At 39.7% G+C, this 23113-nt stretch overlaps 1 protein-coding gene across 1 annotated transcript in view; it reads right to left on the bottom strand.

The window, feature by feature from the left end:
* Nucleotides 1–10181: 10181 nt before the first annotated feature.
* LOC121946885 (plexin-A1-like) overlaps nucleotides 10182–23113 on the bottom strand; it is a 321677-nt gene continuing 308745 nt past the window's right edge. Inside the window, exons 30-33 of the mRNA XM_042491694.1 lie at nucleotides 19735–19904; nucleotides 17534–17746; nucleotides 14190–14340; nucleotides 10182–11113 (exon numbers count right to left, since the gene is read on the bottom strand). Of these exons, the coding sequence (XP_042347628.1) occupies nucleotides 11018–11113; nucleotides 14190–14340; nucleotides 17534–17746; nucleotides 19735–19904 (630 nt within the window). The 3' untranslated portion in view covers nucleotides 10182–11017. The remainder of the gene's footprint in view (nucleotides 11114–14189; nucleotides 14341–17533; nucleotides 17747–19734; nucleotides 19905–23113) is intronic.

Raw genomic sequence — 23113 nt, 5'->3', positions numbered from 1 at the left:
TTGAAGTTCATATTACGACAAGCCTGTCGATCAGGTAAGGGTGTCCCTTTTTCCACCTTCATATTGTCTTAAAGGTCCAGTGTGTAGGATTTAGGATGTATCGACAGAAATGGAATATAATATATTAACTATGTTTTCTTTCGTGTACAATCACCTAAAAATAAGAATCATTGTGTTTTTGTAACCTTTAAATGGACTGATAATATCTAAATATTGAGCGAATCGTTGCCCACTGAGATCGCCATGTTGCACCCCCATGTTTCTACAGTAGCCCAGAATGGACTACTAAACACTGGTTCTAGATGGGCCCATTTGTATTTTTGCTTCAGCCACTGACGTTAGTGGCCCCTCCATGACAAGCCAAACAGTGTTGGAAAACACTGAATTTTAATGTGAATCTGTGTTATTCAGTGTTTTCATTTATTCAAATAATTTGGGACTGTTTGTTGTAGAGGTTGGGAGCTCTGCAATTTGGCCCCAGGTAAAAACCTACTGAACATCTGGATCTTAAGTTAAGAGTTAAGAAAAAAGGTGAGCATACATTAGTAGGTACTGGTCGAGTGGCCGGTCTGTGACAAGCCAAACCGCATTGGAGAAACACTAATTTGAAAAGTGACACTTCTTTATTGAGTGTTTTGACTGGTTTCAATCACTTTTTCCAATTGGTTTGGGGAGAGGGAGACCTCTGTGGATAATTTGGCTCCTTGTAAAAACCTCCTGAATGATGAAAACTGAAGGAATCCTCCACATTTGGCACATGGCAGAATTGTTAGCTGGTTGCAGTCTGCAGCCCTTACCACTAGATGCCACTCAATTCTATACACTGCTCCTTTGATTGAGCAACAATTTTAAAAAATGCTACCATTTCACACACGACTACAAGTGAAACTAGTTATTGAAACCTTGAGATATTGGGAAAAAAGTAGTATTTCTAGAGATACGTTGGAGGTTTTGTCCATTGAATTCAATAAAGTCAAAGGCTCTAACATCAGAAGGTACTTTCACGCTGGCTTTCACACTCGCAGCTTGATCTAAAGCACTTTCCAGATGTCAGTCAAACACAGTCCTCATACATGTGAGGTCTCATTCTTTGGATTTTCTACTTTTGGTCTCAGGTCCCTCTCAAAGTCTTTCTTCCAAACAAATCAGCAGTATATAAACTCATTTCTTACTTTTTACCTGGCAGACCTGTTGGACATTAAAAGTTTCAAATAAACATTCCTCAGGTCGAATATCTATTTTGCTGTAGGGATCAATGATTAGTTTAAGTAATGCAAGCTCACATACTTATTGTTAGTGCTAAAGCGCATCCAGTCATGCAACCACACAGTCACAATTTAGCAGTGCACTGAATTCAGCTCTGACAGAGAGAAGGCAGCCAGAGCAGACGTGACTCTGTCTGCTGCCTTGATTCTGCGCTATCATCTTATTTCCCCTGCTGGTCGTCATTTATTGGGGCTTCATAAAGACAGAACGAGCGAGATCTCAGCCAGCCAGTATTAACCGCCAGCATCCTCCGAGACAACCAAAGTCAACTTTCTCTACTGTTTTCAACACCACTGTCCTTCTTACCTCTTGTTGCTCTTTCTTTTATCTGTATCCCCTCTCTCTACCTCCTGTTATGCTCTTCTCCTCTCCGGAGAAACAGAGGAGTCTTATCGCAGTTTAATCTCCAGCTGAGAGTCGGTGGTGTGGGGCCCAAACCAATGTGACTTTGCCGTTTATTCTGTGTCAGGGCATCTAAGAGGACGGCTGAGTGTTTGTGTTGAGAGTGGTCGGGGTGATTGAATTGCCAGAAAAGCCTCTGGGCGCAGAAAGAAGAGAGAGAGAGAGAAGAGGAAAATAAAAGAGAGCAAGGGTGATTTTTCACAACAAGCACAATTCAAACATGGTAATCTGATGCCCTGAGATACTCGAACACATAGCCAGACATATGGGCTGCAGGCGATGGGAGGTGGTGTCTGCTGTCTGTGAGAGTGCGTGCAACCCGTAGCTTTATCTGAACACTGCTGTGCTCTACCTACTGTGACAACTGCTTCAGCAGGGAATCCAAATCATATGCAAGAGGCAAATTAAAGGAGAGGATGGAGAGAAGGAGAGGAGAGGGAGAGGGAGAGAAACTCCTGTGGAAACTCAGTCTGCCTCTCTGAAGGACCACAGTAGGAAGAGAGAAAGGAAAAAAACATCAGAGAAACTGAAGAAAGATTTGGAGAAAAAAAGAAACTGGGAAGAAAAGAGAAATAATTGCAAATGCTACAGTCTGCCTTCTGCCCATCCTCAGCTTGAAACCTCACCATGCAAAGGAAAAAATAGGAGCCAGAGTCGGAAATGGCCCCACAGGTAGAGGAAGGAAGAAGAAAAAAAGAAGCACTTAGGATAATAAAGAGAGGTCAATCCCATTCAGAACAAAGACAAGGCGTCTGTGATATCCAGGTCAGATTCTCTCCGGAGGTCTGAATCTCTCCTCTTTATGTTTTCGTAATGGGCTTTTTAATTTGATTGATGGGTTGCCTGTCAAATCGTCTTGTTCCCTAGGGGAGGGCTCGACACATTTTAAATGTTACATTTTCCAACTGGTTATGGACAGTCTGAGAGACGTGAGGAGAGAACAGGACTTGATCTGTTTTGATATCATTTGCTCTGGGAAGGACAGATGAAGAGAAAGAGCATTAGACATAAGTGACAAGATCAAAGCAGTGTCTGAAAGCATAATAGACAGTCATGTGCTTTAAAGTGAACTGTATGCAGAGATTTTGGACACTTATGAATCTGTGTCATTTTGCGTCATTGCTTACAGGTATAGAGTACAAGAATGACAATTTTTGCATCAATAAGAAAGAGCTCAGTTTTTGTGGGATTGTAAAGAGAAAGCAGTATGTATGCCATGGTGACAAATTGGAAGGATTCCCACATTCACAACTTTTGCATTCACATCATCTGACAACTGAAAGAAAGTTGTTTAATGGAAGAGTATGTCAGTTGAGGGCTAAGAAGAGTGTGTACTGACAAAATGACAATATATCAATTTAAACTGGGTTTAATTACATTGATGAACCAAGGACTTGAGCTGATGTGAGGCATCACCACTTGCTTATCTTTCATCAAAAGCCAAGTTCTATGTTTTGGTTTCCTAGTTGTTATTATGACTTAGATTTGACATGATTGTCGTTTAAGAATAAAATAAAACTTATAATTACAACATCTCCAGTATAATGCGAGCCTGGCATAAAAACAGATGTACAAATAGCTATAAAAGCTGCTCAGTGCGTGAGGCCGGAAAAGCTTGATTTTACTGTATGAAATGACCTGAATCTTTTGCATTGTGGTGACTATAGGACAAGTGCACTTATGGCAGCAGAGTGGCTTGCTACTGGTTTTACTGTACAAAATTGCATGGCAATTCATCCAGCAGTTGTCAAGATATTTCAGTCTGGACCAAAGTGGTAGACTGGCTGACAGACTGGTATTGCCCGACGAGCCACGCAGCCAGTGAGGCACACATGCATATGCATTTTATCATCAATCAGTGTTTTTTGGCTATATTTTGTCCACACAGTGAAATATTATATTTTTGAGATTTATGATGATCTATCTGTTTTGAAAATTTTTTACAGTATATGCAAAATCGATGGAACGCGGAGATTCTGAAGCACATTTTCGATCACATCATTACTGCAACACAGCAGGCATATCTGACAGTGTCATTTAAGGATTCACTGGTCTGGCACTCACTGGGACAATTTCAGTCTTTTGACACGGATGGGAAAGTGAGCGGATATGGATGGGTGATTGTACTCTTGAAACTGAGCTTTGCATCTTCAGGAAGGGATTTCTGACAGTAAAGTCTGCAAAGTAAAGCCTTATTATCATATTCTTTCTTATCTTTGTCAATGTCCTCATCAGTATCACTGTGGTAAGAAAAGAGGGGAAATCAAACTGAAGCAGTAGTTTTTGCTTTACCAGAATGCAGGGAGTACAATAATATTTAAGTCTCATATGTACTGCTTTTGATCTTTCAAGTTCTCTTGTGGTGACGTGCACTCGAGATAAACCTAAAACTTGTTAGAACTTTCAAATCCACAACTTTATATTATATAGAGAAGGGGAATGGGAATGAAAACATCAGACGAGACAGATTTAGCAAAAAACATGTTTAATCTCTCCTTGATGCGTGTCTATTTACACGTAATAAATCTGCAAAATAGGAAAGAGCAGGATATTTACACGGGCGTGAAACAGCCAAAACCTGTCACAGCAGCTTCAAGTCTGAAACTCTTAAAAAGGTATCAGAATTCATAAAGTATTAAAACTCTTTAAGATATTTTTTTCTTTCTACCTCTCTCTTCTTTAATCTGTGTGTGAAGGCTTTTTACATCCTATGCTCCTGCTCTGAAATGTTCTTTAATCAAAGTGAACTCAGCAGGTGAGGAAGCTTGAGAGAACTGGAGGGATGAGAAACTTACGGAAACTTGAGTCCTGCTGTTTGGGGAGGGGTTAAAAAATGGCACGAGGGGAAGTATTCAGGTTGTATGTCGGTGTGTCTGTGAGGGTCTGAGGAGGTGTCATGTTGGAGGGTGCAGCCCATACTGAAAATATATGTATGTTTGAGAAACACTTCAGAGTACATTAGAATGATGGCTTTAGCATAAACCAAAAATGGTGTGATTTCCTGATTTTTTGTTGGGTTTTGTTTTGGAATAGTTTTGCAAAATGCCCCTATTCTCGCTCTTGCTGAGATTTTTATGAGAAAAAAGATACTATTCTCATGTCTTTACGCTAAATATGACACTAGGATACACTTAGCTTAGCCTAAGAGAATGTCTAGATGCATTGTAAAACAGCTAGCCTGGCTATGTTTAAAAGGGGAACAAACAAGATATCGTGTGTTAATTCGCTCGCACCTAATTACCCTAGGTGAATTTGTTAACCTTTGGACAAAGCGAAACTAACCGTGTTTTGCTGCCTCCAGGCTTTTTGCTCAACTAAGCTAACTGTAGCCACGCTCTAGCTTCACACTTAATGGACAGACATGAGAGTGGTGTCAATCATCTTGTTAACTCTTGGCAAGAAAGTGAATATGCACTTGTACTTTTCTGATAATTGGCTTATTTACATTGTTTTTGAGAATGACATGATAACAATATCAATGTTTAGTCTGTATGGTGAATGCAGAGCTGGAATTATGACATAAATAGCTTAGCTCAGCTGAGTATAAAGGCTGAAGCAAAGTACAAGAGTGAACATACCAGCAACCTTAAAGCTATTAATTAATCCATTAAATAAACATGATGATTATTGAGGGATTACTGGAGGTTTTTCTCACTGTGTGCACTGTCACTGCAGTCACTGTATGCATGCTACTCTCCGATGTGATCTCAATGAAATTTGAGAAATAACCATAACCTGTTAACACCACACTACGTGTTGATGGCAGGTAAATGTGTGATTTTACGTGGTGGCGGCATGATTGGGAATACCAAAACTACTTGGTTGGTTTTAGAAAAAGATTTTGCTTTTGGTTAAAATAACTAAATTTCTTAAATATGGGGCGTCATGTAAGTACATCATAAAGTGACGAACTGTGTCATGTTAGGTGACGTGAAGTTACTTAATAGACACAAGTATATTAAGTTAAGGTAAAATTAAGGCAATGATGACTATTAGTTTCACACAGGACAAGAATAGCAGTCTCCTGAGTGAAAGTCCTGTGCTTGTTTGACCCATCCACCACCCCAAAATCCTCCTTACCTAGATGTTCTTGCTCTTTATCCTACCTATGTGATCGTAACATTAACTACCGCCCATTGTGTAATGTTGCTGAACAAAGGAATTTGTGTGCCCACAATGACAAAGGATCCTAATTGAGTTTTCAATGGCATTGTTGCTACAGTGAAAGCATGTAATTTTAACACATTACATGCCACCACCATGATGTGGTATAGTTTGTGAGACCAGATTCTACTCCAAAACCACAAAATATTTTTACATGAGATATAATTTGTTCACTGCACTAGTTTCAGGGCTGTTGGTAGTTCTCCCTATGAACAGACCAGCCTAGCCCTTTCCCTTTTCCACGCTAAACTAGGCTTAACACATCTAGATATGAGATTAGTATCAACCTTCCAATCTCAGTCTCACAGAGAAAGCAAATAAGCATATTTCTCAAAATATTCCATTATTTCTTTAAGTTCAAAATACACTTTAAATTATTTTTTAAAAATTGTACTTTTAAATGCATGTTTTTGTCCATTTTTTGACTCACACTCTTAAAGTAAGTGGAAAAACACATAATTTTCAGTATGGGAAGAGGCTGACAAGGCACAGTGAACAGTTCTGCGTCGGTCAATCACCAAGAGAATCACTCCCTCCACCTCTTTCCTTCTCTCACTCCACCCTCCTTCTTTCTCCTTCATCACTGTCTTTTTCTATGTGGAAGTCGAGCGCCACAGATGCAACGGAATGGAAAATGAGGCGGTACCATGGCCTTCAAAGCACTTCCTCTGCCTTGCCCAAGTCTTTTCATCTTTTACCCCAACAAGTGGTGAAGCAGAAAACAAGAAGCAAAACTAAGAAACAAAAGCACCAGAGACCAAATGGGCCTACTCCCGCCATCTTGCTAAACTTTTTTTTCTCTTTTTTCTCCACTAACTAAGCCTCATTACGATTTCCACATCACTAAAAATCATCTTCACAAGTCTTCATCAAAAGAACAATTGAGCCAGTGAATAGCAGTCAAAATCACTATAGAGGTCCACATGCGCAAACTGCTTCAGTCATTCATTCAAATTAAACAAAATGTGTTAATGAGTCTCTGTACATGGAAGTAACATTGCCTCAATTTCACCATTCATCAAGAATAAAGACAAACACTAAATACCCCCAATGATGGGGTATTTAAATGACTATAACTGAGTGCTATGCTGTGGAAAAACTGAAAAGCAGATGGATCAAAGATAATCTCCTGTCATGGAGTTTTTCTTCTAATGTGAATGAATGAAGCTTTGGTCAGCCGCCCTGTATGTTGTTTTACCCTGTGTAGATTAGTGGTTCAAGTATTGAAGCACATACAGCACGTTTCATTCTGTTGAGACACAAATTTGCCAGCATCTTAATGACAACTACAGGCTAATATCTAAAGATGTGGATTTTTAAAGGGTTTCCTAAATGTATCAAGGGTAATGTAGTTATTTTAAACTCAAGAGTTTGGTGTGTGTAAGGTTTGAATACAGGTCTGGTAAGTATATTTGAAAAATAGGGAATACTCTGACAAAATAAGGATAAGCTAACTTTAAGGGGTAACTAGGTTTGCTATATGTTTTTCGCCATGAAGTGACATGTGCACTGTTGGCCATGTTGGAGGTACTCAAGTCTTGGGCAATGGCCCTCTGGATTTTGCAAGCTGCTTTGTCATTGCTGTGGCCTAAAATGCCTCATATCACATCAGCTTTTCTAAAAAAAATTCTGTGTTTGCGTTACGAAATGGCTCGACTCAGTCATTAAACCAGTTCATAAACGTTGGATAATGTTAGCTGTGTGATGGTAACAGTTATCCCAGTCACCATGTGTGTGAAAACAGCAGTCTCATGTTAAACAGAGAGAAAGAAAGTGAGGGGCTGAGTGGATCAATACGCTGTTTGCGGCTGTACAATGAAATGAGTTAAATTTGTGGTGAAGTTGCAGTGATCGGACAAAATTGCAAGGCTGTGCAGAATTCTGGGGGACTGGCTGGATATGTGTTAACTGTTCCTGGAAAATCCTGGAGGGACTGTCATCTGCAGTAGCTAACATTAGCTAATAGCTAACTAGCTGGGACCTAACAGCACCTCAGGTTTACATTGTAACAAGAAATAATAATTCAGGTTATATCAGTCTCATTCTTGCCATAACTTCATTATTTTCGCCAATGTTAAAGCGTGTGGCTTAGATTGGAGGAATTGCTGCTAAAAGACACAATCCAAACAGCCCAAGGGATGCATTCACAACAAATGTAAATGACTGAAACTCATCAATTGCACCCAGTGCTTTAAGAACAGTTTTGTTTTGAAGGTACAGTGCATAAGAGTTATGTTATATATTGGCATATGGGAGAAGTTTCAGTCGGTTGCAATCTGCAACCTTGCCACTAGATGGCACTAAATTTTACACACTACACTTTTAAAACATTGACTGTATATGTTTATTCTTAGCTATACAATTTTGCAACCGTGACATACAGCATGTTAGAGCAGCATTAATAAAATGCTGCATATCATACTTGTAAGTACAGTTTAAAAAAATATGTACTGTATATGTATGTTTTTCAGGGTTGGCTTTTTCAAAGTTACAATAATTACTTGAACTTGAGTGTGCCATCACAGAACAAGATATTTGTTTGTGCTACCTATATTAAAATTTGCATGTACCAGGAGTGCCTTGGTAGCTTGACAGGAGATGCCATATAAATACAACATCTCTGGTTTAGATTTTGGCCTTGGGCCCTTTGTTGCATGTCACATCCCTCTCTTGCTCCTATTTCTACACTGCCCTTTGTCAAATAAGGGCAAATGCCATCAGAATAACATAAATATATTAAAAAAAAAAAAAAAACTAAAATAGTTTTCTTTCGATACACTGGATTGTATGGAAGAGCAGCACTCCCTGCAACCAAAACTATCTATCACCAAGAAAGTAAGCCCAAGTTATGCAACTTTACCTACAAGGCCTTTAACAACAGCCCTGGCCAGCAAGGTTCCTCCTGATGCATCTGCAAAGCTCTGTGCTATCTGACCTAGACTGAAACAGAGGACTGGAGTGCGAGCTGATAAAGGCCTTTCCACTCCGTCACGGGGGAAACAAATCTGATGGAAGCACTGTTGAAGAGGAAGAAAAAGAAAATGAATTTGAGGCGTCTGTAACTGACTCCTTTGTTCTAAAAGGTGAATCTGACACATTTTAACATGCTTTTTATCTGTTTGCTTTCAGACCAAAGAAACTATGATAACAGCGACAAGTAGAGGAGCCTTGACCTCAGCCATCTGATCTGGTTGTGTCTGGTCTGGTGCTCTTCATTTCAGAACAAGCTCTTACAGGATGGATGACACAGTATATATTTACCCTGGTTTGTTTTTTTCTAGCCTTTGTGGATAGCTTGATACCATTTTTACGGAGGAAGGAATGTCTCATTTATGAATGTTTTTTTTTGAAGCACTGCAAGGTAAGGTGGAGCAGCACAAATTGGAAAGAAAACATTTAAAGTTTTTTTTTTTTTTTTTTTTTTTGCTCCAATAAAATCACAAAACGAAAAAAGAGAAAGGCCTTCAACTGGTACAAAAACATTTACAGAAATCAAGCTACATGTCTTTATCTTTTTAAAACCACATTCACATTTCAAAAGTGGAACCTTTAGCTTTTAACGTCTTCACTGCGGACTAGAAAACAAGCCAAAAATAAGACAATACTGATTCACCTTCTTCTGCACACCAAAACTGGCCTTCATTTTTGAGGCGCATCTCTGAAAAAATTTTCAGACAAGAGGAGAAGTCTAGAAAACAAGACGTGGAGCACTGTGTGCCAGGGTTCAACTGTTCAAATGACTGCCTCTATCTGCTGCCACAGCATGAGGCTGGCTTCCACAGGAGGGACTTTTGTGTCATCTAAATCAGCTGACCGGGCTTCCATGTATTTGGTTTTTCTAAAACAAACACAAAAAGCACTGTAGGTCGGTTGGCTCACAGACATCACGTCTCTTTACTACCTTTCGAGCCAAAGATGTAGCACACAACGGTCCCCGAAGACCTCGTGAAATATAGAAACTGTCTGTAATAGATATTTTTTTTTTTTGCCATTTACCTATTTTTAAACTCTCACTTTCGGTCACTAAGCATGACAACATTTTTCATCATAGCACATTTCATCTAACGAAAAGAAGTCTCTTTGCACTAAACGACATTCAAAGTAAAACATGGCACAGGACGACTTTTTCCTTGTGTTTTCATAATTTTTCATCTCGGAAATATCAAATCCTCTCCTCAAACTTATCTTTTGTACATTAAAATGGAAAAAAACATTTTTTTCAACTTTTCATTTTGTTTTAAAAAACAAAAGGTTTGTATTTATATATCTATATATATATATATATATTCATATATCCTTCTCTCTTTTGATTTAGCTTTGTTGTGCAAATTCAGCAGTAACACAAGTGGCACAGCACTGGGGAGAGGAGACGGTTGGAGGGAAAAAAAACAAATCAAATGCAGTATCAAATCAAATGTTATGAAACTGAAAATGTCCTTTGTTAAACTACAGTGGGGGTTCTTGTTGATCAACAGTTGGAGAGTCACTACTGGAGGAAGAGCTTCCCTGCAAAGTCCTTCCTCCTGGTCGCCCTGCATGTGTTGCCAAGCATCCACCCTGCTGTAGCGTCTCTGAGCGACACACTGATTCCCTCCCAGGTCCATGGCTGCTGCTCTGTCCCTGACCTTTGACCTCTCTGTAGAGGACAGCAACAGAAATGAGAAATTCCTTACAGGGATCAAGTATCGCAATAATATATCCTGGATTTGTATTGGCTCACAGTCTGAACCTTTCAGCTCCAGCCAGATGAGTTTTTGGTCACCAGTGTGCATGTACCGGTCCTGATTGTGGCCAAAGTACCCAACTGCTGCTCCTCTAGGACTTGAGGTGTGATGAGGGCCTTGATGAAAGCAAATGCTCTCCTTGAACCGAGGCCCATATCGACTGAGGCTGAGGGTGCGCTTGATTTGGTAGTTAAGGGCTGGGGTGGGTGGCTCAGGAAAAAGAAAAAAAAAAAAAAAAAAAAGCCAACCCGGCCGGCGGCGGCCTTAGTTCCAATATGTCTCTCCAGTGTGCTGCTGCTGCTGGGTGCCTGTGTCCTTGCAGTCTTTTCCTGCTTCTGTTGTTCGTGAGGGTGATAACGGCAGACTTCAAACGTTGAGGGTCAAAAATGTCATGGGGTTGTCAGGGAAGGCGTGTTGGTTGACCAGTTCTCCCCTAGCCTAGGTGCGCTGTTGGCCAGTCCTCAGCTAGCCAGCGCCATGGTGTCGATGACCTGCTCCAGCTTGCCGCGTAGCCGCTGTCTGCGCGACTGCTCGTCCTTCTGTAACGCCGACAGGATCTGAAGACAAATATGGAGGATGATTAAGCTACATCATCACACCTCAGTCACTTAGAGCATGCAGCAAAGCATACTGGGTGCTTCTATTAAACCTGAATGTGCTGGTGCAGGTACACCAGCTCTTGGGGAGAAAAAAATGCTCTGATGCTGATTTCAGTGTCCCTGTTAGTGATTACATTTCAAACTGATGCTGACAGCATGGACAGGGTTTGGTGGGGCAGGTGTGAGGGCGAGCGGGATGTCTATAATGGCATGTAAATGGCCATTGAGAGTGTGCACAGGAGTGTGTGTGTCTGTGTCCTGTTAAGTGTGATATGAACGGGGGAGGGAAGAGCTTCTACTATGTGAGAAAAAATACTGTGTTTATGTGTGCAGCATTTGCCTTCCTGGTGCATCATCTAGTTAATGTGTTTATGTGCATTAGCATGTGTCTGTGAGCATGTTAAGCACTTCTGTATATGTTTATGCCTGTGTGTGTGTGTGTGTGTGTGTGTGTGTGTGTGTGTGTGTTTGTGTGCGCGTAAGGTCATGGCATGTGTTAGAGGCGATGGGGACTGTGCAGCTGCCTACATCTGGATAATAGGCTGTAATGAAGGGGAGCAGTTAGTTTGAATGGAGCCAGCTGCAACCAGCCAGACTACTGTAATACTGTTGCCATGGAGGGAGGAGGAGGAAGGAGAGGAAGAGGCTGAGGTATGTTGTCTTCCACCAAATAAAAGGATGATAAAGTTGGGGAAAGCAGAGTTTGATGGGCACATACATGCTTAGCAATAAAGGTGCTAACTAGAACCATATAGATTTATTCATCTTGTCTCCATAGGAGAGACCTTTTTGGTTTCTGGCAGAACCTTTTAAAAAGGAAAGTAGAACCTTTCAGAAACTTTCCACACTCTTGGAAATATAAAAATACGTAGAAAATACCTTGGAAATACCTAGAACTCTATGTGAAAGGTTTGACCCAGAAAATCCTGTGAGAGGTTCTACAGAGAACCCTTCTAGGGTTTAATGGTGTCACCCATGTATGTTTATGTCCAAAAACAGGTAAACAATTGACTATTGTATGGCATGAAGTAAATATAAGTAAATATAAACAATGGCGGAAAACAAGTAAAAATAACTAATTTAACAGATTCCAGATACATACATCTGAAACAACTTGGTATGAAAAGGGTTCTTAATGAAATCCTCAGTTTTGCAAAGAACCCACGATGAGCCCATTCTTCAAAGCAGGTTTTGTTTTTAGAAGCAAATAGGTCTCAAGGAATTACATTTCTGAAGCCCTTATTTCCAAGTGTTGACTATAAGAAACAAGATGAGAAGGCTAACAGGGTGGTCAAGGGTGGGATATGAACAAGAGTGAATTATGAGTGTAAAATGTAAAAGGATGGAAAGGAAGAAGGATAATAACCATCTCAGTAATTAATATGTTATATGTTGTTTGTTTAATCCTTACAGTAAACAACACACTTATCACAAACTTATCTGCCCACCTATTTCTCAGCAAGTGCAGTGACTTCCATGTGTCTTGTCGTCCCTGTGAGGTTGCCAGGCAACCAGATAAAACTCCAAGAGGTCATTGAGTACGACCAAGAAAATTAAAAAAAAAAAATTTCCCTCTACTTTAGTTTTTTATAACAGGACATATTAAAAGTGGTATCAATCCAGCTAAAACCTAACTGTTAGCAAGAGAGTGAATCAGCATATTTCCCAAAATTTAAAACTATGGACTTACAGGGAAACCTTGCCGATTTTGCATCATGACAATGTGGGTAGTATGTTTCAATGAACTGTGGTAAACTTTCCTCTATCTTGGCAGCACCTAAATATCTCTTCTCATTAGCCAGCGAAAATCTGTCACAGGAGGTGCTTTAGGGCTGTTGCTCAAACTTTATTGTGCTTCCCCATTTTTTAATGCTGGCCACCACAGATACAAAGAGATAGAGAGACAGAGAGAGAGAGAGAGAGAGAGAGAGAGAGAGAGAGAGAGAGAGAGAGAGAGAGAGAGAGAGAGAGAGAGAGAGCCCTCTTTTTCTCAGCTTAAACTATAAAACCAAGCAGTGCTGATCAAATATAAACCAATAATCTTTTACTGCATTGCCTGTTTCTTTCCAAAAATGTCTTCAGAAACAAATTTCAGAGGGCAACTCGCATTATGTCGGGGGTATGGGAGCATTTATAGGTCCAGTGTGACTGACCCACTGCGTTCTGTTAGTTGTATGTGTTTGTTCTCTGTTTATGTAGCACCGATTTCAAAGGATTCTGTTCTTTCTACTGCATAAACACCCCAGTTCATTAAAAAAACCTCCATTCCAGAAGAGAGGTACTTTAAAGTCTCTCTGGTGTTGAAGCTTTCTAACTGCCCGTGTACATGAACAATGTCAGAGAAATACCTGTTAAGATGTAAATGTATACAGGATTCCACAGTTCAAATTGAGATCACTCAAATTGCAAGTTTTAATATGTGTATGAAACAGGCATTTCTTTTTTAATACCATCGTAATGCTCATATTTACTTCATACTGACTTCGCTGGTTGCCTGGCAACCTCACGGTGATGCCAAGACTCTGCTGGCTGCAGCTTCATATTTAGCGTATGGAACAGAGTCTGGTATTGATCTTCTCATGTAACTCTGAGCAAGAAAGCAAATAAGAGTATTTCTCAAAATGTCAAACTCTTCCTTTAAAAGATGAAATGCACTGGTGCACACACACACACACACACACACACACACACACACACACACACACACACACACTCACACACACCTGTTAAAATGTAAATGAATCACGCAGAAGCAGCTGTAGGACATTGTGCATGCAGGTCTCTTCTAATGAAGCTCCATTAGCTCCATAATGTGTAAAGCTCATACCTTAATGTGCATCCTAATGGTGATAATACCTTCCAGCCCCCACCATTGTGGACTGGTTATCAGTGTAATTGAATTAAAATGACCTCATGGTATTAGTCAAAACAGGTAAAAGGGGGAATGACACAGCACACCCTGCTACAGAGTAATTACGACACTCTTTTTCGTTCGATTTGATTCTTCAGTATTCCACATCGGACGGGAGCTCACCTCGTCTTTGTATTTGATAATGTAGGAGTAGATCTCGTGCAGCGCAGACATACTGTTGAACTGGCTGAGGTGCAGGCGCGACTGCTCTGCTAGGTAGGCACTCATGTCCTGATCGCTGATGGCTGGCATACGGGAGATATCGGAGTAATACCTGGAGGAGAGGACAGAAAGAGTTTCCTTTACTGCACCATTTATATTCATCCCAAAACTCGACCTGCTGGCTGGACTTACTGGTTGTTAAAAATTCCAAATGCAAACAGTGGCAGCTGGTGACCAGTCCCTTCACCAGAGGATTTATACAGTTCACATTTCCATTTTTAGGACATTTTGATAGGACAAATGGACATGAGAGCGACATTTTAGCTGCAGCTGAAGAGGAGTGGACTGACTACAGTTAAAAAAATATAAAGGTTAAAGCTTTGTTGAGGGACTGTCAGAAAATTATTAGAAGGGGGTTGTATTTTTTATTATTGCTGAGGGATGACATTTTTTTTGGGAGAGCAGGTAGGGTCTTTCAACTTTGTATCACTCCAGATTTATATTTTATTCAAGTATTCCCCTGTGAGATTCCTCATGTAAATCAAAGAAACGAAAAAAGAAAAAAAGGCAGCCTCCCTGAAGGAAACAGTTGCTTTTGAGTCTTCAACACATCTGCTTATGTGACTGAGAAATCACTCAATAAGATTAATGTTTACTGCAGATCTTTGTAAAGTCTCAAAAGGCACTGAATTCATTCACCCTAAAATTAGGCCTTAATTGGTATAAAAAAATCTCTTAAATCAAGCTTTCAAAAGTCTTAAAATGTTAAGAAGTAGGATTTAATGAATCTTGTTTTTCTGATGTTGCATTGCAAAATCTAGGAATTTCACAGTTTTCTTTTTAAATGACCTTTTGCAATAACTTATACATAGATCAGGAAAATAGAATTTTGTTTGTAGCCGGGATGCTCAGAACAGATGCACGGTCAACTAGCTGGCTTTCACTGTTCTCTGTACAACACTGGGAAATGGATATTCAGACTCAGTGTACTGAATGCAAAATGTTTTTGTCACGATTGGAATAAAGGCGGTGGAATCCCACAGGCAGAGTGGGAAACAAAAAATCATCAAGAAAACTCACCAACAATCATTGGGTTCATTAGTTCTATTTTACAGTCATCTTGACGAAATAGTCATGATTTATAATAAACACTTGGGGACCCCCCCCCCCCCGTAGGAAACTACCAAAATGAAGCCAAAATATCCCAAGTATGGCCGCTTCCATCTTCAACTGATGACACCATTTAGAGCCAGGCTACAGTATCAAGTTCCCACCCATTCACATGTCTGACCCATCTGTGAGCAGCACACCGACTAGCACACACAAATGTCAATCAAGATGTCAAACTCCCTTTTTACAGTATGAAATAGCTGATTACAACCAAAATGATCAGAAAAACAAACATCAGTGTGATAAGAACTACCTAAAATTACAGAAACCAGTTCTGGGAGACAGTTATTTGATGTGTACTTTGATTTTTTTTTTTTTTTGGCCAAAGTCCCATCTGCTAATATAAAAGGGGCAGGCTTTATGACCTATACTGCAGCCAGCCAACAGAGGGTGATCACAACGATTTGGCTTCACATTTGGGGAGCTGTCATGTCATTTATCTTAATTTATCTTAATTTACAGTCATTAGTTGAGATATGACGTCAATTACACATCTCATCTCATATATATATATATATATATATATATATATATATATATATATACACACACACACATATATATATATATATATGACTATAGCATCAGCTCATGCAACTGATATATACTTTTACCATTTAGAATTCAGGCTGGGGTGAAAATATTGTGCTCAAGTCCATCAGCAGAAATCCAGCTTTGATGTGTGTCCAGTTGACTTACTTACTGTCTGTGATAACTATTTAGCAGCCCTTTATTCATAAAGCAAAAGTGAAGAGAAAGAGAAGCTTCACCTCCCCTCTCCATCCCAGATTCCTCATTCTCAATCCTCATTTTCAATACAGTCCGCTATTATTTCACTTAGTGAGGTCCATCAGGTTGGAGCAACCACAACAACCTTCACATTATCGACTCAGTGCTGTCGGCTGTATCCAAGGAGCAAAAAGTCCATTGAGAGTAAGGCAGGGGGAAAACAATACAGTATATTAAGAATATATCCCAATATTGAGCTGTACCCGGACCTGTTTGCAGGATCCATATCACAAGGTTTACTGCAGCAGGGCAGGCTGGGGTTGAGTGTGGGTTAGGAGGCATAATAGAAACAAGGTTTAACTGCACCCAATTAACCATCACCTATAAATCCTTATCTCACACTGCCTTCAAATACTCCCAGCGAGCCTCAGGACTTACTGTAGCATATTTGAGTATGATGCTCGAAATAAAGAAATGGACCTTGTACCAGGATAATTGTCTACTCTTGCTGTAGCAGCCGAAGGGAGGTGAGGATGCACTATGAACGAGTCATTTAAGGTTTAACTAACACAGTTTAATCCAGTTATTTTGGTTTATACATCATTTTTTATCGTTAGCAGTTCATATTCTCTGTTCTTGGCAATCTGGAAAAATCCTGTCTCCTTTATCATCTCTTATACTTGCTGTGGGAGGAGCTGTGATTCCCTTTGCCAAAGCCACTTAGAGACTATTGGACTGTTCCCCAAAAGCAGAAACAACGACTGTGGCAAGCGTCGCTGGTGCATAACTCATCTCGAGTTTAGTTAAACATTCTGGAACTGAATAAAAGATGAAGGGTGAACCAGAGGACATATTTCAGCGAGCCTATATTTGCAGAGAGAGGGCAAACAGTTGCTACAAATCTGCCTTTCACCTGTGTTATTATTTTCTTTACCGTTGAAGTGGACTTAAAAATCAAAGCAATTTTTTTGTCTTGGACCTGAATTCACATGGCAAGTTTAAAATGTCACAGACAGACCTGGTATTACAGGTATTTTCTACACTCTGTGTAAACTGTATTTTATATTCACAGACCTGCTGCAAGCTGTAATTACAGTACATGATTTCTTTTTGCGCTAATTTAATTGAAGCGTGTACTCTGACTCTGGTAACATGCATCAAATGCTAGCAGCAGATAGAGTTCAACCTGTTATGTTCCTTATAGCTTGGTTTCGGCTAAGTAGTTTAGCAGTGTAATTAACTTTGATCTCACCACCTCACTTTTCTCTGAAGACAAGATTAGAGATTCATCAGCCTTTCCAGCTTCCAACTTATATCAAACTTTTTCCACTAAGCATTTAGAACTGTGGATATGCTGTTTCTTCTAGTTTAATATGTCAGTTTGTCTGCGTTCAACTTGGACTTACCTCTCTACCCAGTTCTTGTAGTTGGGGATGTCTTTAGCGTATAGAAGCTTATTTGAAGGCGAATCTTTTCCTAGTTTGTGCTCTGACGTCGAACAGGAGTCCATGAAGGTCTGGGCCACCACAGACAAACAGGCGTCCGTGATGCTGTTCTTATGGATGTCAAATACAAACTGGGGGTTCTTGATGACGTTCACCCAGAACCGCAGAGGAAGACTGGAGAGGAAATACGGGATACAAATTAAACATTTTTTTTAAGAAGCATTAACTGGAACATAACAAAATATAACCTGGAAATGTCCTGTATTTATGTCTGTCTTATGTTCTTTTTCCAAGAAATTAGAAAGTGTACATAGGTTTTTTTAACACAACTAAACCTGCTAAAAACAGGCTTTCTCTTTGCTAGTAGACCAGAGTTATGTTCACAGCTGTGCAACACAAGCATGCCTTTCTGTTTGTGTGTTTTAAATGGGGTTTTTTTTGGCACATGTTTGACGTCAAAGACAGGCTGGAAAACAGATTAGTACACAGTAGAAAGAAGCATGTATAGAGGCCTAAGAAAACATTTACTTTTTATATCCCATTCATATCCAGTCTCTCCTTCAAACTCAGTGCAGACTCATTTAGAATAATGACAAGCCATAAAACAGGAGAGCCTCTTGAAACAGGTAAATGTACAGAAAAGAGTGTGCTCTCTGGTGAAGGGCATGAACAAATCTAGAACAAACAAGAAGGAACCAAACTGTATGAAGAAGGCCAGACACTGACGTGTAAAAGAAGTAATAGTTTTTAATCATGTTCTACCTTTAGAACTTACCAATATAATAAAGGTATTTAAACTTTTTTCCTAAAGTCAAATGCCTTAACTCCTTCCAATTTTTTCCTGATTTGGAATGATGTCTGAGCACTGCTTGGGTGGAAACAGTTGTATTTTGTGGTGGTGCATCATTGTATCCTGCTGGTTAACGGGCTGATTTTGAATGTGTTCACCCAAGTATTGTCTTTCCATCAATGTAGATCAGAGCTGAAGTCGATAAATACCTGTGACTGGTGTGAATGCAAATTTTTACCTTTGCAATTGCATTTAAAAGGTAGATGAAGTGTTGGTATTTTTGTTCTACAATGGGAAGGGGTTTTATAAAACATTACTTGAAGTGATTGAGTACTTTGTTTTGGTTACTTAATTGACCATTGCTCATATAACACCACTTTGTGCGTTAAAGCTTTTCCTTGTTTGTTTTGTAATAATCTTGCTCAGTAGGTGCCATGGCCCTCAGGCAATGTATCAGATTACTGCTAACAAAATGTACTTGGTCACAACTTTTAAAAAAGTTCACCTAAATTCTGTGCAAATACAGCAAAACCTGTTAATGAAATCAATGCAAATAAATAATCTATAGGAATAATTTGCAGTTCCAGTCTGAAGATGTTATTAAATCATTGTGGAAATTTTAACGAAGCACCCGACACAGCAACTCTTTTAGTTCTCTGTGCATTTTGCAGACCGAGATTTATTGATTTAATATAACACTTTGGTATGCAGTGTTGTTCACAATGATATTTGCTTTCCAGACATGGGCAGATGGGGTATATAACATCACCATTAACACTATGTGCTGTTATTAATACACTCATTAACAAGGCCGTTAGAACACACTTTGATAAATGGTTCCATTGTCCATCAGTAATTAGCCAGCCCCCAGGAATGCAGTGTTTTGGGGGGAAATAACAACAGTTGGATCTGCAGGTCATACAGTGTCTAACCCTGAAAAACTGAACATGATATAATAACAAAAAAAAACAAAACAAATGAAAGACTACCCGAAAAGTAGTTTGTAGTCTCGATTCTTTTCTTTAACTATTAATTGTTTGTATCAAATGTCAGAAAATAAAGTGATAAATGGCCACTGAAAAGTCCAAAGTGATGTCACAAATTGCTTGTTTTGGCTGATCAACACTCGAAGTAGATGCTACATAAGATAAATTTATATGTCTGGAAAGTTAACCAGGCTCAGCCAGGGAGAGACGCTAATGTAAATGTCATGATGGCCAAAATAAAGATCTGTATTTGCTAGAGATGAAATTTTAATCAGATTGAACAGGTTGCCACCTTGAAACAGTCTCCAGTTTCCATAATACAGTGCACCAGTGGTAATTTTCATGTACCTAGCTATACCTGAAAGGAGAGTAGCTCTCTCACTTACCAGTTGCTCTTCCAGGTATGTCGTACGTCATAGTCTGTAATGGAGTGTTTGTCGGCCTGCTCGTCCAGGAAGTCGAACATGTACTTAATGGCTAGTGGCAGTGCGCTGCCTCTGTGGGCCGTGCTAAAGATGGTCTCAAACAGGTCATCCACAAACTTCTGTAACGTACCCTGAATGGAAGGACAAGGATAGAGAGAAACATGAGAATTTCAAAAGAAGGTTCAGTGTGTAGGATCTACGGGCATATATTGGTAGAAATGGAATATAATGTTCACAACTGTGTTTTTTTTTTGGTTTATAATCACCTAAAACTATAAATCCTTGTATCTTGAACAAACCAAATACTGACTGTAGACAGAGCCAATCATGTCTTTATTTCAGCCACCATACTTTTCCTAAATGCTTGGCACATGGGAGAAGTTTCAGTTTGTTGCAGTCTGCAACCTCACCTCTAGATAGCACTAAATCCTGCACATTCGACCTTTAAACTATTATTTAAATTACGCTTTCATCCAAGTTTGTTTTTATGGTGTTGTTTTAACGGTTCTTTAAACTGTTTTTAGCGACTTTTAATATGGGACGGTGCTGTTTTTATCTATGGATTTATTTTACAGGAATGTATTTGCTGTGTATTGGTAATTAGTGTTGGTTGGTTGGTTTGGATGTGAGCACTTAAATTTCTATGTTTTTTTTATGGATGACTAAATTCAGTCTTGAGTTGACAAGGCATATAAACAGCATCAAATGGTCATTATACATTGAACTGTTCTATCCGTTGTAACTGTTTTGTGCACACAGTGGTTTGAAATGGCTGAGTGGCCTTGCACATTATCGTTTTAAATTGTTCGATATAAGATACACTTGGGATCTCAAGTCTGAAAAGCATTTTGCAGTAGTTTGTCTCTTATTTCTTTTGACATTTCAATACAGGCGATATTGGCTTATTATGGCAACTCACTTTGACCACTGTTTTTAATGGTTTTATGGTTTGGTTTTATTACTTATATTGATTTTGGTCATTCTTGTGTAGAGCATTTTTGTGCTGGTACTCATAATCAGTCCACACAACGCCATCCTCAAAAACACCTCCAAAAATCATATATACTTAAATTTTAAGTCTACTCACTCATTAGAAGAGAAGATGATTTTATGACACTTCAGAGTGAAGGTAGAGATGACAATAAACACAGTTTCACTGTGTTGTGTGACAGAATATAGTGTTCCATTTCCAGCCACTTGTATCCCGATCACCTGAATGGGCCATAAGTGTGTACATTTTTAGAATAAATGGCCCCAGTGGGAATCACAGTGATAACTCGGGCTCTGTGACTGCCTCGCTTTGCCCACTGAGCTCTGCAGAGTCGCAAACAGGAACCCCAGCTCTCGGATTCGGATGGTGCATTCCTCCAATGACAACGCTTCAACATAATTACATCAAATGTAGCTAAATGAATTTCCCTAACAACACATTTGTTTCCCAGACTTCTCCATCTGGCAGAATCTATTACAGAGGAAATGTTTGGGGATCGTATTTAGTCAGCCGTTGCGAAATGGAACAGAAATGAATTGTGTCCCAGTTGCGGATCAAAGTACTGAGATCTGCATGGACGGGACGCCCGGGCGGACACACGCAGAGAGACAGCCATGGAGAGAGACAAGGACAAGATGAGCTTCTCAATTGCATTTGCCTCTCTGTTTTTGTTTTTTTTTCCATCATGCATGGCCAAATCTTCAATCCCTCAACAAATTACCTGTCCCCTGACACCTCCTGTGTTTCCCTGCACTCTGCACCACAAGCCCACCTTTTATTAATCTGTTTTTTCTTATTACCAATGGAAATTGAAAAGCCGGCTCAATTGCAACTGCTGCCCATTGCTATATTTCCCTCACCCTCTCACAATTAGGAAAGAAACGATGAACAGAGAGACACTGAAGGAGGAAAGACAGCTTGATACGGCAAGTATCCAAGATGGAGGGAATTGTTATGGGTCTGTTTATCCCTGTGTGTACCTGTGTATGTTCATACAGTGGGTCTTTTCTCACAACGTTAATCAATTTGCTAAAGTAAATCTAAAAAAATGATCATGTTTTGTCATCATCATCACCTCCTCCAAGTGATCTCACCCACAGTTATGCCTGTGGTCATGCACATAATAAATGCTCTGCGATATTGCGAATGCTACGATACTTAAAGGAAAAGTTCATTGCAAAATCAAAAATATAAATTTACCTTCAGTATTATTTATCAGTTTGGATTGTTTTGGTTTGAGTTGGAAAGTGTTGGAAATATTGCGAGCAGAGATGTCTGCTTCCTCTCCAAAATAATGGAACTAGAGAGCTCATGACTTTTGGTGTTAAAAGCGCCAAAATTACATTTGAAAAACTACATAGCAATGTCTCTTTCCAGAAATCATGACCCGGTTACCCAAGATAATCCACAGACCTTGTTGTGAGCAGTTTCTTGTAGGAACTATTTCTCTTGCCCAAACTGCACCTGACATCACCATGAAGAAGGAAGAGTGCATCTACTGCTTGTTTATCTTGCACCACTGAGCTAACTATGGTTACAGCTCAGCCGAGAAAGGGCGCTATTTATGTTCACATCCCGTGCTGCGTGAGCATGAGCCTCTTGATCATGAGTAGATACATGCACGATACTTCTGTGTGGTGATACCGTTAGCTGGTGTAGTTCAGCAGAAGGAAAATAGAACTGTTCCTCTAAGCAGGCACAAATCACCCAACTGCTGACTGTAAACCCACCTGAAGTATGCAGAAGTACAGGAAGGTCTTGCGACTACTTTCCCTCTCCAGAAGTTGTACAGCATGCAGTCTTTGCTTAAGTCTCCAATTTCCTTTCGCAAACCAATCAGTATGATTTCAAGAGAGATCATGTCACTCTAACTGCACTGTTGTCAGTGACAGGGCAATCATTCAACATGGGAAAAATAAGAGTCCCTTGTCCTGATATGTATTCACATGCTTTTTCTTACCATTGCAATGCCTATGATGCCCAAATCAATGCGTCCTTGATGTCACATGACATTATGCCGGCTTGGATCTCTGCCTGGCTAAATTGTACCTCAGTATGGAAGATGAATGCTCAACTCAGTCTTTCTAAAGGTATACACTGTGCAATTTTGGGCAGTCCCATACGAAAGATGACCATCGTTAAAGAAACGTGGCGATATTCTCCCATACAAAAGATAAACATCATTAAAGAAACGTGACGATATCTTCGGCAGTGGCTCTAAATCCGTGGTTCCAGGTCGCACAGTGAGAGAGGTTTAAGGATGGCTGTTGTTCTACTAACCAACCAACAGAAATGCAGCATGAAATGATGCACTGATCACCGCGACTCTGCTAAATGCTAGTAGATACC

This window comes from Plectropomus leopardus, chromosome 8, assembly GCF_008729295.1.
Source record: "Plectropomus leopardus isolate mb chromosome 8, YSFRI_Pleo_2.0, whole genome shotgun sequence".
Lineage (NCBI taxonomy): Eukaryota > Metazoa > Chordata > Actinopteri > Perciformes > Serranidae > Plectropomus > Plectropomus leopardus.
This window is presented reverse-complemented; position numbering and strand designations above follow the sequence as displayed.